The 15,259-nt window shown below is 36.0% G+C and overlaps 1 protein-coding gene across 5 annotated transcripts; it reads left to right on the forward strand.

Annotated features, from left to right (window-relative positions):
* The first annotated feature begins 5,050 nt into the window (after positions 1-5,050).
* On the forward strand, positions 5,051-13,644 carry pmt (phosphoethanolamine methyltransferase). Of its 5 annotated transcripts, none has more exons than XM_044126928.1 (13): positions 5,309-5,460; positions 6,287-6,458; positions 6,894-7,049; positions 7,407-7,543; positions 7,621-7,772; positions 7,875-8,063; positions 8,683-8,772; positions 8,869-8,958; positions 9,094-9,216; positions 9,365-9,496; positions 11,578-11,694; positions 11,818-11,943; positions 12,483-13,644. In XM_044126928.1, the coding sequence occupies exons 1-12, from the start codon at positions 5,451-5,453 to the stop codon at positions 11,926-11,928; spliced, it is 1,479 nt and encodes a 492-aa protein (XP_043982863.1). In that variant the 5' UTR covers positions 5,309-5,450; the 3' UTR covers positions 11,929-11,943; positions 12,483-13,644. The 5 variants fall into 5 exon arrangements, with proteins under 5 accessions (XP_043982864.1, XP_043982862.1, XP_043982863.1 ...); XM_044126926.1 differs by having other exon boundaries at positions 5,310-5,460; positions 6,260-6,458; XM_044126929.1 differs by lacking the exons at positions 5,309-5,460; positions 12,483-13,644 and adding an exon at positions 5,051-5,066 and having other exon boundaries at positions 11,818-12,445.
* The last annotated feature ends 1,615 nt before the right edge of the window (positions 13,645-15,259 follow it).

The raw sequence follows: 15,259 nt of genomic DNA on the forward strand, positions 1-15,259 counted from the left end.
TTTGTTTGAACATTTTTGCTCACATGGGAGAGAGAACAATTAGAGTCAGTTGGCCTTCTAACGCCAATGAGTTATCTTTGTAAGGAGCAGATTGCATCAAGTCATAAAAAGAGAAGATGACAAGAGACGGATCTATTATTATAACCTTCCAAGTGACACACATTAATATAATTTGAAAAATATAACTCAAGTCTCCATTCTGCTGATCCATCATAATCCCAAGATCAAGCATTCATCAGTACTTAATGTTATTTCTGTCCATTTTAAACTCACTGTATTCAAAGGAAACCAACATAATAGAAAAATCTTGTTTTTTTCCTTTCATAAATGAACATACTGACACATTCTCTGAAAGGTGTTGTGGTTCTGCAGGATCTGTTTACAACCTCTGTGTCTTGACACAACTACTGGTACTTGACAGGAGAGAAAAATGTTGGATTCAATGAAGCTGTGCAGAGAATTCAGTCAGTGTTAAGTAGGATTCAGATGGAGATGGAAGAAGAAGAAATGGATGTACAGACAGAAGAAATGTTTCAGAAAAGACATACATCTAACACATTATATGTAGTATGAAATCTTGAATGTTTTCCAAGATTTTTCCCTGAAGAATCTGCAAATGTGGAACGTCTAAAGGCAGTTTGTGAGGTTTCCAATGAATCTTTAAAGCTAAAATACTTTTTCTCTGCCTCTCTCCGATGATGACTTCTGAGCACTCACGTCCAAATGAAGAGCAATTACTTGATTGTCTCCTGGGGACCGAGCACATCCAATACGTCTCAGGTAATTTTCCATTTTTCACGGGGAAATGCAAATGTTTTCTTTATTCAGCTCTGCATGTGTAATAGCAGCAGCACCTGTCTCTCTCTGTTAGCAGCAGCCGTAAGAAAAACGAACAAAGATGCTCTTCTGTCCCAAGACATACTAATTTTGGAGCTCTCTAAACAAAACATCTCTACATCAAAGGCCTTGTGAATATTTATGAGAGTTGTACCTTGGACTGTTATTATCATCACACCTTGTTTCAGTCTGCAAATGTTGCTGCAGCTCCATAAATCACAGATCTGCTCAATTTCATCTTTAATATGTCAATTATTTTTCTCTCAACAGCAGCTATGACACTGGTGCTGTCTTGTTAAAATACAAAAAATATTGAATATCTTCTTTTGTTGATGTGTTTCTTTATCTATTTATTTATTTATCATTTTGCAATAAATGTATGTATGATGTTTGCTACTTAACCAAAGCAGGAACAAAAAAAATGAGAAATGTTGAATAAATGTGGGGGGGTTTTAAAGTCGCATTATTATTTGGTTTAAATGTTCCTAAACTGAAGTTTAGTTAATTTGTCTTCATTCAAGCATGATTTATGACATAAATTATGAAAAACTTATTATGAAGCTCTATCAATCAGCATTGCTTTCATCTGCCAGGAAAATGCTTTTTTTTAAGTGTATAAATAATATGTTATATATAAAGCTCAATAATGTCTGATTTCTGAAATGCAATAATTTTGCTTAACGATGCTTCAGCATCTTAACCTACAATTTGTTTACATGTTCAAGAGATATACTGACATCTAGTGGATTAAGATGAGACTGCTCTAAATTGAATACCTCAAATTATGTCAGAAAAAAATTTAATAAGGTTTCGGCATTGGTCTGTTTGTGTGATTTTAGATGCAAAGAACATATAAATTTATGTTTATTTTTTTTAGTTAAAGAAAATATATAAAAAGGATGTGCCTTGTAGATACCATAGATTTTCTTCTTGGAAGTTTAATTCAGTTTTGTTTAATGAAATTGAGTGGTTAAAAACAAATGAAAATAAAAAAGCACACTTAACTAAATCTAAAATGTATTCGGATTGTTGCAGACTGTTACTGTTTCTCTTCATTGATTAAAATAAATAAAAAATAAATACGTCAGTGTTATTTAAGCTTTCAAGCTGAGAGAAGTGGCAGGTTCCAGTAAAGAGGATACATGGTTTCTGTCTCTGAGGTTTCCTGATAAAAATCCCAACATGATAACTCTGAACCATCTTGAGAAGTTGCAAGCATTGAAGGTCATCTGAGCTTATCAGCCTACACACACACACACGCACACACACACAGACAGCAGTGCAGAAAGAATATTGGGAATTTTTGAACAGACGCAGTTCAAAGTTCTGGCTGAAGTACAATAAGTTTTCTCATCATCATTAGTCATACTAAGAAGAAATAGAAATCTTTAACACAGTCAATCCATATTTTCAAACTACTCCAGTCATACAGATTTTTATATTGAACTACACACATTTTTGTTTAATTTTAAGTAATGTCTGGATTTTAACCAATTTGTAATGTATCATTGATTTTCTTTTCTCATTTTTTTAAATCTAGGTTTGACTGGTATATTAGCAGTAATTCCAATGCACCTCTCTCATTATATATCTGTATATATCATTTTTTTCTTGCCAAGTTGATCCTAATTATAACACAATATAGTCAAATTCATCAAAGCAGCTGAGCTGATCCTGAGTAAGCATGGGGCAACAGTGGGGAGGAACCACCCTCTGGTAGCATGAAGTAACTTCCAGCAGAACCAGGTTTAGTTTGAGTGCTTATCTTCCACAATCAACCACTATGAATAGATCAGACATTTGTTTAGCAAATTACTATATTAGGAAAGAGAAACAGCTAGATGCAAAGTATCAGTACTTTGGGAGGAAATATCAAAAACAAAGTCTAGACAGTCAGCATTGGGCAACATTTAAGTGGGTGTAAGAATTTATAACATTCATCATTAGCACCCGCAGAATGTTTTGAATTCTGCGGGATGTCATGAATTATAATAAATTACTTATTTGAATACAGCATTCATTGATAGAGATTGTAGGATTGCTCATAAACTCATGCATGAAACTTTAAATTTAAATCTTACACTTATGTTACTCATTCAGTGAGTTCAAACATAATATGTGCTGTGAGAGTAGGTCAAAACCGAATTAAGTATTGATCAAATTTCTTCTCATCAGTCATCTTTTCCTAGAAATACAAGCAGTGACCCCTGAATGACCATCAGTCTGAATTTAACCGGAGCTAACATGTTGGTACAGTGAGCTCTCGCTGCGCTAAAACAAACAGTTACATACGTTATCTAGGAGGTCATAAGCTATAAACTCCACAATTCATGATTCCTCACTACAAGACAAATGGTCAGATTATAAACTTGTGGAAACAAACTGTACACTGTAAAATCTGACATTTTGCAGTGTATAATTTTACAGTTTCACTTTTGCTGCCTAAAAGTGAAAAGGATGAAAATAATGTTTTGTAATATCAATAAATTCAAATTTCTTAGACAAAATATTCATAGTATTAATTTATTCCAGGCTCAGGGACACGGGAACCTAAATAAACAAAAACTTTACACTTAAAAAGTTAAGTTTCTGAAAAAAAGAATTCAAGTACTAATCCATTTTTTTTTCCCCACCAGTGGGTCTTTTTGTGGGCTCTGGTGTCCCTTACTCAACAGTAGGCTGACAGGAAGGGGGTAAGGAGAGAGGAGAAGGCATGCGGCAAATGTCGTCGGGTCCGGGAATCGAACCCACGATGGCCGCGTCGAGGACTGAGGGCCTCCGAGCGTGGGGCGCGCTAGCCTCTATGCCACCGGAGCACGCCCCACTAATCCATTTTTATCCTTAATTTCCATAAAAGGGAATAAAAAGAGCACAAGTAATCAAGAGCACAAATCTATTGTTCCTGTTTAAGCAGTGGTTTATGTTAACACTGCAGTAAAGTTAGGCACAAAAGGAAGTTAGAAAAGATGCTGTTGTGAATGTCAATGAACACTTTAAAAGTTGGGTACTGTATTCATTTTCAACTTGTGTACAACAAGAAGATAAATGATTAGATGACATTAGTTTTCACTATTTCTGAAAATGTTGCATCATCAATAGCCAGCATGACTAAAGATCCTCTAGCAATGAATCACATGCTGGCAGAGTCACTCTGTATGTGTCGTATCATCCACATTAGGAAAAAAATAGTTGATACACATTTTTGTTCTGAAGCATTAACAAAAATCTTAGAAATAGGCCAGAACACGTCCCATGGTATGACTGTCTGATCTGTTCTCAACAAAACATGACAGAAAGACAACAATGACAAAGTTCAAAGCCACACTCACTTTCAGTGGGTCAAAGTTCAAACTAGACTTATATCACAGTGAAAACGTCACACATGACAAGGCAAAAAAAAAAAAAGAGTTGAAATTAAAGCACAGATAGATAATAATACGTCTATAAATGTGAAACATTTACAGCTACGTCCGAACAAACAACTGTGAGCTGGGAGAAAAATTATCACACCACCTGCACTGCAGATAAAATGCCTTCTTCACTCATCGCTGCATCCAAACGTTCCTAGTTTTTCCAAACTCAGACACAATGAAGTATTTATGAACATAGTTTGAACTCTTCCACATTTTGTGATATTACAAACACAAACATGTTTTGAAAATGTATGTGACCAACACAAAATAAATAGACACTGGTTTTTAATTCTCTTTACAAATATAAATCTGAAAAGTGTGGAGTGCTTCTGCCCCTTCTAATCTCCTACCCCTGAGGAAGATTCAATGAAACTATTATTATTATTATTATTATTATTATTATTATTATTATTATTATTATTATTATTATTATTATTATTATTATTATTATTATTGTTGTTGTTGTTGTTTGTTTGTTTGTTTAACTCTGATAACTCTAGGTTAGTCCATATCAACAGATTGAACAAAACAGTGAAAAACTTGCTTTGTTCTTGTTGATTTGTTTCTTATTTTATAAGAAATCCAAAGAGAAAAACTCTGAACTTTCTAGCAAATTCTGCAGCTTTAACCTCACACGGCTCGGTGCAGCTGTCCTGGCTTTGAGCCTGAACTGGATGAGGCAACATTGCGTAATTCGCACATGCCACGAGACATTTCCTATGGTGTCAGCACAACCCTGATGAGGTGAGACAAAACCAGTGAGGCAGACCGTCGCTGGGAAACATCACATAGACCGACCGTTGTTCAAATTGACAAGTAAGTGTGCATCACCCAGCCTCTATCTTGCCGTAGGCTGACAGCTATCACAGGTGCTTTTTTTGTTTTTTTTTTTGATGGTGGGAAGTCTGAGCCTCTCACCCTGTGGTGAGTCGTGTCCTTGTTTGATTGTTCATGTGCACACCCTCCCCCGCCATTGCACTGGACGCCTCCTAATGGTCAGGTGCCTACATGTAGACCACCTCCTAACCGCGCCACTTTGACCTTTTTACTTAAAGAGCGACCACAGAAGCTGATATCTGCACTTTGTCTGGGAGGGGCTACACGTTGTAAAAAAAAGTCTTATCATTACTTGTCATATTTAATGGACATTGGAGATTAATTCCTGTTATTTTCTACTGCGCTAATCAACCAGAGACCACCATGGAAAAAGGTATGAGGAGAACAGACAAGTCTTGCTTTCTTTGGGAAGATTTCAGAAAGTCTTCTTGAAATTATGAAACCAAAGTTTGGATCCAGCTGGAGTTGTTGCCTTGTGTGGTTTTGTTGTAATTATTCACTCCGCTGATGGAAGTAATTCTACTGGGAGTACTGGACTGTCAAAACATCCCTGAAGCTTTGTCAGGAGTTAACATGTAGTTATCCCAGTTCTACGGATAATATTGTTCTTTTTTTAAATTAATTGTAATGAATCAAGTTTTTTTTTATATATATTAAACAAATGATGATCAAAAGAGAATAAATTATGACTATTTTTAATTCCTTTGTGATACATTTTGAATTTTTTGTTACTAAAAGTCTATAAATCTTATAAATTTGGTTAAAATCCTCCATTTTTTTTTCCTTTGGCACATATACTATTTTTCAGAAATTGTTTTTAGAAACCACGAAAAAAGAAAATCTAAAATGACTTTTTTTCCACATAATCAGAAAATCACTGTCCTGTTTTCAGATTGCCTAATCCATTCAATTAAAGGTTAATCTGTGCGCTGCACAGGGAGTTAGTGTGGATTTATGTTTAAAAGACATTAGCTCAAACATTTTACAAGAACCGCCTGTTTTAAATACAATCACTAAACTGAACACTAACACAAGAACTGGTGAAAGGTGACTCACGAAAGAGTTCAATAGTTCAAATTACACAACAACTTAATATTGATGTGGCAATAAATGCCTTTTCATCTGACTGAAGTTTGTCTTTTCATTTGACTAACAATTTTTCCAATCCTCAGTTTCAACTCACGCAGTCTGCTCAACAGTTCGTTGCAACATGACAGAGTTTTGGAAGGAGCACTCCAAAGCCGCCACCGTGGAGGAGATGATGCTGGATTCTCGAGCCAAAGAGCTGACTGAGCATGAGCTGCCCGAGATCCTGTCCATGCTGCCTGCCCTGGAGGGACGCAGAGTGCTGGAGCTGGGAGCTGGGATTGGGTGAGCATAAAGCTCAGTTGCTCTCTGTAAAGGGAGTAACTGAGCCCTTTAGATGAGGGCGCTGAAGCCCTTATCTGAAGGAATATTGTAAATAGTAGAAGGAAGAATATTAAATGGTACCTTGTCTTCTTCAGTTCTGTTCCGGGAAACATTGAATAAATGGTGCATTGATGACCTGCATGTCTACACGGTTAAAACTTATCTATCAACCTTGAAAAGTATTTAGTCCAGGATACAAATAAAACACAAAGCAATGAAGTGATTTTTATCTGAAAAACAAGTTTGTCTCTATAAACAGATTGCAGAGCTTTGTTAAGCATGTAAAATAAATCTTTGCTGCAGAAATATTATAAATGCTCCATTTTTATAGTGAAAGTTGTTTGAATCAAACTTAATTTATGTTTCATTAAAAAAAACTGTCATGTTCCTCTACAGCCGCTTCACCAGCCACCTGCTGACCAAGGCAGCCCATGTGACCGCAGTGGACTTCATGCAAAGCTTTGTGGACAAGAACAGGCAGAACAATGGTCACCATAGCAACGTCAGCTTCGTCCAAGCTGACGTCACAAAGCTGGACATCCCCCAGCACAGGTAGGGGTGAAGAGTACAGACTTGTTGAAAGTTAGGCAGAATAGCTCAAAGAAATCTCGACTCATTCGTGAATCAGTTGTGAAACAAGAGGCACCAACAGAAATGGTCTTCTGACTATTGCTGTTACACAATTAGATGATGCTTATACCTACAGTTTTTGGTGAAATGCAAACTGTGACTAAGTCTCACTGACTTGAGTTCATTTTTCAACAAAAATTTCATAAAAAGTGCCTTAAAGTGCCTCTTGGAGGTCATACATACTTTCCATGACCGATGCTCATTAATATCTTTCCTGTATAGAATATCTTTCCTGCCAAGCTGTACATTTTGGAGTTACTAATATAACTACTTCCTCAGTATCGACTTTATCTTCTCCAATTGGCTGTTGATGTATCTGAGTGACGAAGAGCTGAAGTCCTTCATGAAGAAAATGCTGAACTGGCTGCAGCCTGGTGGCTTTCTCTTCTTCAGAGAGTCCTGCAACTACCGCTCAGGTACTGAGTGAACAGGAAACGTTCCAGAATTTTTTTATTCAACAGAAATAATTACAATTCCTTTTTATTCTTTAAAGGGGACTGCAAGAGAGATTTCGATCCCACCTGCTACCGCAGTGAGGCACAGTACACGCACCTGGCCACCTCGGTCCAGGTGGAGGCATCGGAGGGAGGCCAAAACTTTGGTTTCGATATTGTCTTTAAAAAGAGAGTTCAGACTTATATTGAGGTATTGCTAAGTCTTTATTTCCAGATAATTCCTGTGATACTTAGACAAAGATATGTATTCCTTTCATCGTCTTCTCTTGCTTTCATCCTTCTGCTGTCTCAGATGAAAAACAATCCGAACCAGATGTGTTGGCTTCTGCAGAAGCTTCCTCGCTCCTCAAATTCCCAGAGTGGTTTTAGCACATTCCAGCAGTTCCTGGACAACCAGCAGTACACCAGACGAGGCATCATGCGCTATGAAAAGATGTTTGGGGCTGGTTATGTCAGCACAGGTGGACCCAGCACAACCAAGGTAAAAAATAAATAAATAAATAAATAAGGCAATTTCAGAAAGAAGGCAAAATGCTGGAAGAAATCAAAACGTGTAAAACTGATGATGCAGTTAAAGCCAAGATTATTCATACCTCTGGCAGATTTAGATTGAAAGTAATCTGTGAATTTTCCCAACCTGTTTCTTCTTACTGGAAGGGATATTAATGTTGTAGATAGTAGTAATAAAAACAAGTTTTGTCATATCTGATTTATTCTTTGTTAATGTAAATTAATAAATTTTTGGATGAACGTTGAGCATTCAGAGAGTATTGATCTTTTCCTGAAATTAAACCTGACCACCCCGTCTAGGTCTTTGAGTGTCCATGAGTGGACAAATGAGATGAGTTAAACTTTATCAGTATTCTTGAGAGTAAGCATTATAATTGAGTTATTGTCATCGCCATATAGCATTGTTGTAAATTTTATAGTGGTGGTGTATATGTGTGCTACAGCTGAGTTACAGAACTGATATCCTTTTTCAACAGTTCTAAAGAAATCTGTAGCTTTCTGGTTATGCTGATGATCACACTACCAATAAAAGTATATATCACATATTCTTAAATTTCAGCAAATTTAAGATTTAATAATTTTCCCAACAGGAGTTTGTGGACCTGCTGAACCTGAAGCGTGGACAGAAGGTTCTGGATGTAGGCTGTGGAATTGGAGGAGGAGATTTCTACATGGCAAAGGTAAGACCAACACGACCAGGAGAAGTATCAGCCCACTGTATCATCAAAAATGATTACAAGAACTAAAAGGAAGGCAAATGTTATGTTATTCTGCAGATGTTTGGGGTGGAAGTGCTTGGCTTGGATTTGTCCGATAACATGGTTGACATTGCCATTGAAAGAGCGAGAGCAGAGAAGCTCCCATCAGTATGAACCATGTTTATTTCCTTTTACTTTTCATATTAAAAATCAGAGCGTCGCCTCTGGAGCTCCTTTGTTATAACGGTGTACCACTATACAACCATAAAACAAAATATCTCTAAGCTGTTGGCATTTCCTTAGGTGCAGTTTGAGGTGGCAGACGCTACTAAGAGGACATTTCCAGAAGGTTCATTTGACGTCATCTACAGCAGAGACACAATTTTGCACATAGATGACAAACTGGATCTCTTCAAACGCTTCCATGTAAGAATTTTAATCATTTTCTTATTTTATATTTAGATTGATTTGTTTGTGAGAGAAACATGTGAAAAAATTTTTAAGTTTATGTGACAATTGTTCCTTTATTCCTTTTGCCATATGATCAGTAACTTTTCTGCTTCTTTGCATCCAGTCCTGGTTAAAGCCGGGAGGTCAGCTGCTAATCAGCGACTACTGCTGCGGGGAGAAGCCGTGGACTCCAGTATTTGAGGCCTACGTCAAACAGAGAGGTTACATCCTCTACACACCGTCAGAGTATGGCAAGGTAAACCAGAGGGTTTATATATTAGCACTTCCCACCGATGTGTAGTTTAGTTCAATATAAGAAGAGCTATCCTTTATGACATACTAGCACATTTTAAAACTAGTCATTCTGAGATATCAGTGGTTGATTAGATTCTTGCTGCAATAATAAAAACTCTGGAAAAATAAGATGATACATTTCAAATGAAGTGAATCTATTAATCATCAGCAAAGAAAGAGCAATAAAGACAAAGTTCAAGACACATTATCTCCATCAACCCCTGAGACTCCCTCCAAGGTTGCAACGCTGCAATAATGTCATGTTAGCATTTTAAACAGTAATGATTAAAATTTTGATGTATTTTTACTCTCAAGGAAATCTAAATAAAAATCCTCAAATTTTGTTGAGTGCCAGTTCACTCAACATCTTAACCTATGTCTTCAGTTTATTTTGTTTAGATTTGATCAAGATAAGAAGATGCACTTCTCATCCTCATGACTGAAGGATGAGCTTCATTGTTCTAACAGTGACAGCATTAATGTCTAAAGGGCAATGAATAAATATTAGGCCTTTTTGCTATGAAGAAATAGAATAGAATAGAATAGAATAGAATAGAATAGAATAGAATAGAATAGAATAGAAACTTTCCTGTTATTCAAAATCCTGCACCAGTCATCACATGTCATTGTAGGAAACTGTAGGAAAAAAAGTGATCTACCACCACTACTACTACTTATTACAGAAATATGAAAATGTAAAATTGTCAAACTATTTTCATCCCAACAAAATATAATATTTGCATGTATTTGAATGAAAAAATGGGACACAGTCCATGTACTGGTGCATATGATTTCTCTAAATAATAATAATAATAACTTTTAAAAAGTAGAGCAGAGTGGGAGTCTTATTTTTTATGCTTACAGTCATTAAAAATAGAGACCAATCAGTTTGTTGAGATCTGATTTTGCCTCTATAGGGTCAGAGTTACCATATCTGTATGCGGTAATAATCTGCAGGAAAGTTTAGGCATCAAAATAAGATCCATGTGAATACTAGTTGTATTGAAAAATAGACATTTACATGATTTACCAATATTTATCATAGAAATTAAAAGATATTTGGCATAATTTAGACGCTTTATTTCATTGTTTATGTCAACAATGTAACAAACAGATTTTTCTTTCATATTAATTTTAAAAACTATTAAATCCCACAAAATTGCTAAAAATAAAAAAAGCAATAAACTTAAACACAAACAAGACAAATGTGATGATTACACTGTCTGACTGTTCTGTCTGGATATAATATTTTACATCCACAGTTTCTCGTTCAGCCTCACTAACCAGGTGTGGATCAAAGCTGGTGCATATATGGCTTTCACTACAACAAGCATTTCAGGGTTGTTGTTTTTTTTTAACTCTTTCAGTTTTCTCAGTTTCTATCGCCTCCAAACTCATGTTTCAGCTGAAATATTAAAGCTGTGCTTCTCCTACATGCAGTGGGAGTTTCTGAACCAGGATATATGGGCAATTACCCAGAGTGCCACAAAAATAGGGAATGCATCATATTTTTTAAAAAAACTACTTATTTATGTGTCATATGAGCAGGCAGTCCCACTTCCTGAGAATTAATGGATCAGGTTCTGTTGTGGCACCAGCTACCTTGTGTCTTACCTTTATCTACGTCAAACCAAGAAAAGTGAAGAAACAGTGTTTTATTGTGTTTTCACCAGCTGTGCTACAGTAGACTCTGGGGGTGGCAGGAGGAGAAGCTTGCCCAGGGCGCTACTGAAGCAAAAACCACTATCTGTCAGTTTTGGTGAAATTCTTGTACAGACTAATCTCCAGCTAGATACACTGCTGCCTAAAGGCAACGTTGGATCAGACCTAAACAACTTACAACAACATCAAACCTACAAATACGTTTTAGATCCTCCGAAAGACATTTTATACAGATGTGTTACGGGACTTTTGCTTGACTCTAATGAAAAACAGTTTTGCTCATTCTCTACCTGACGTTATGCTACAGTTATCCAGGAGGCGGTGCTGTTTCCACTCTTACTCACCGCTCTCTCTCTCTCTCTCTCTCTCTCTCTGATGCAGTTCATTCAGGAAGCTGGTTTCTGCAATGTTCGAGTAGAAGACCGAACAGCCCAGTTCATCCAAGTGATCCAGACTGAGCTGCAGAGAGCAGAAGACATTAAAGAGGAATTTATCCAGGTTAGTTTGCAGAGCAGCTTGAAAACTACATTTTTACGGAGAGGTGATTTACTTACTTGCGCAAGTTTTTTTTAATTTTGGAGGACTTAACTAATACCCTTCGGTCTGTTACTTACTTTGCAGGAATTTTCCGAGGAGGACTATTCTGCAATAGTTAACGGATGGCGGGAAAAGCTGGATCGCTCTAAAAGTGGAGACCAGCGATGGGGACTCTTTCATGCAACAAGGAACTGAGTGACTTCTCAAAAAGTGAAGGAGATAGTGAAAGGATACAAATTAAGGCTGCTTTTTTGAAAAGTCTAGCAACATGTTAATTTATGAAAAACATTTTTAAAACTTTATATCTTCTTTCGATTTTAATGGTTTGCAAAATAAATTTAAAATAAAAAAACATTTTTGATCAAAATACAAACCAGGCAATGTTAAATCCTGCCGTTTTTTAGTGCAAGACTCAAGTCTGGGCAATATTTGCCCTTGCTTTATTATGATGCATGAAGGCATCAGTAACTCTTTCAATTTGCCTCTTGAACATGTATTTGTTAGCATGCTAATTTTTGACAAGCATGAGTGTTCCTCTAGTTGAAGAACTGTACAAATCTGGAGACAAAATGTAATTCTGTGATCCGTTTGTTGCTCTGAACTGTGATGTTCAGAGCAACAAATCATCAGTTTGCATGATTTACTCAAGGTTTTCTCAAATCTTCTCAGAACTTTACCAAAGCAGGATTAATAAATATTTGGTTAGTTTAAAGTACGTGTGATTTTTTTTGTGTAATCCTGTCTTCCAGCACAGCAGAATTGGTGAAAGCTTGTCAGTCTTGTACTTCAACCTCCAAGGCCCCACCCTCTCACATCAGCGCTATTTCCAACACGTATGTCCAAGCAGTAACCCACCAGTTGCTGCTCGTAACAGAAACATCTTTCATTGCAAGAAGCCGCTCAGCCAGTTTGACTTGAACAAACTAAATTTGAATGTTAGAATGTCAAACATTGCAGTGTTGTTGTTGATTATTGTACCAGGAAATAAATGACTCTGTTACAGATAATGATCACTATGAAGGATTATGTAATGCACACTTAACAGACAAAAGAGTAAATTACAGGGAAAGTCATTACGCCTGGCTGAAAACCATCATTTATTTTATTTTAATTTTAAATTATTTACGTCATAATGGACTCAAAATACAACTGTCTAACCCGTCCAAAAGCAACCAGAAGGCAAAGGCCCAGACAGGACATGATTCCAGGGAAATCCACAAGTACCTGTCTGGCTGAACAAGAGCAGTCTCAAAGCTTTCTTTGTTGCAGGGAGTCACCTAGATCCATGAAGCTGATTATTTGTGTGTGTGTGTGTGTGTGTGTGTGTGTGTTTTAGCTTGTGGATCAATTCACAAGGCTGAGTTATTGAAACTAAGTTGAATGTACATTTTTTTAAAGTTTTATCAATGAAATATGTACCAAAAAACATTAACAGCATTACATAAAACCTCATTTCACATATATACATTTATACAACATATAAAAACAGCTAAGAAATTATTAAAAGCATAAAATTCACAACCTAGAGAGAAACTACCAGGCATAGCATATAGCTCTTGTTAACGTTCTTTATTAAAATAGTTGACCATGCTGAATCATAACAATCATCCCTCAAATGAAACCTCGTTTCTATCCACACGTTGACATGTCATTGCTTCCAGTACCTGAAAATATTTCCAATCCATTGATCTTTCTTCAGTGAACTACAAAATCTATTGTGTTGTATGTTTCATCTGGATTTTATATGAAAGTAGTTTTAATAACAAGCAGTTGAGCAGTTTCACAAATGACATTTCTGAGAAGATGTGGTGTGCATTTGCACTTCTGGGTTAACTAGAGGAACATCACGACCAAAAGGAGGTACGCAATAGAGAGAGACAAAGAGACAGCTTAGATTGAATAGAATGAAATAATAATAATAATAATAATAATAATAATAATAATAATAATAATAATAATAATAATAATAAGCCACTTGGATAACTGCTAAGTCTAACAAGAGCCAAGTATAAGTCGCCTAGCTGCTGAGTAATGTTCTGAGTATGAGGCAGTTTTCCACAACAGCCAAGTATTTAGTCTTGCAAAGAAAATAAAGAGAAACAAAGAAAAAGACAGACAGACAGACAGACAAAAGCAGGACTTAGGTTATATTAACGTTCTGATCAATCCTCCAGTGCAAAGGTTTTTCTTATAAATGTTGTACTTGGAAAGGTGCCCTGTGAAAATCAATTTAATCTGGGATCTGGTTCCACAGAAGAAACTAACTTGCAGCGGGATAATCCACCACGTCACAAAGTCCTCATTACTTGCTATATTTATCTAATAATGTGTTTGGTGGATGTGAATTAGGATAAGAAAAGTATGTCCTTACAGTTGAATTTTAGAGAAAGCTGGTGAAAATCTTCTCTTTGGATGTTGATGGCACATTCCTTAGCATTTGAGGCATGAGGTTTATCAGGTTCTTAAAAGCAGCACTAAAGGGCAAGAAAATCTTAGCCTGAGCAATAACTTGTTTAGACGGTATGATTTTTTTAGGAGCACAAATAATTCAACTTGATCTCATTTTAGTTGTCCACAGTAAGTCATTTGAGCAGACGTATCGACTTACTTGACTTTCATAGGTAAACAACTTAGGCTTCTCTGAAAAGAATTGATAATGTATGTTATAAATCCTCAAGCTATTTCTTCAAGAGAAAACCACCAATGAATACACAACAACAAGGGAAGGACCAAAGATGTTATGTGTGTTTACAATATTCAGTATCACTGTTTTCTGTTGTGCAGTTTGAATGATCTGGATTTGAGTTGATGAAAAGTAGGACTCATGAAATAAATAAAACTTTGTTTAGGTTTTTTTTGTATGACACTTGTAAGATTGCCATAACTTGATTTTTGTCTATGAGGAAAGTTTGATTGCTGAGGGACGTTGACTTTCCCTATGGTAAAGACAAATGAATTGATCATAACTAAAACATTACATGTGCATCACTGTAAACAATCAAACATGCAATATTTTGTTACAGCAAGAACAAATTATTAAATGTTTATAAAAAGTCCCCAGACAGCTTCCAAACCTTTTTGTTCACGTTTTCTTTTATTTTGTTAGCCTAGAATTAATTTTTAGTTTATTCCCAGCAAATAAGAGAACTTTCTACAAAAACATTTGCTGTGTGTAACAAAGTGTAATGAATAGGTGTGACCTAGTTTGTTTTTCTGTAATGAGCTGCTGTATGGCCCTTCTAATGATTTTAAAATGAAAAAAAAAATTATTATAAAGCCAAATAAAAGAAAATTGTTTTGTTTCTCCCCTATCACTTTCCTTCTAAGAAGATACAAATTTGTAATTGAAAATCTCATAATAAAAAATATAAAACATGTTCCTCTGCATTGCTGGAGGGACAGATTTGCTCTATGAGTGGCTCACAGGCCTTTGCAATCCAAAGGCCTGTGAGCCTTTAGAGACTCCAGTCTTAAGGTATTTATCTTCTTTTTATGGCTGGTTCATCAAGTTGCACATAAGAATGAT

Source organism: Gambusia affinis, linkage group LG09 (assembly GCF_019740435.1).
Source record: "Gambusia affinis linkage group LG09, SWU_Gaff_1.0, whole genome shotgun sequence".
NCBI lineage: Eukaryota > Metazoa > Chordata > Actinopteri > Cyprinodontiformes > Poeciliidae > Gambusia > Gambusia affinis.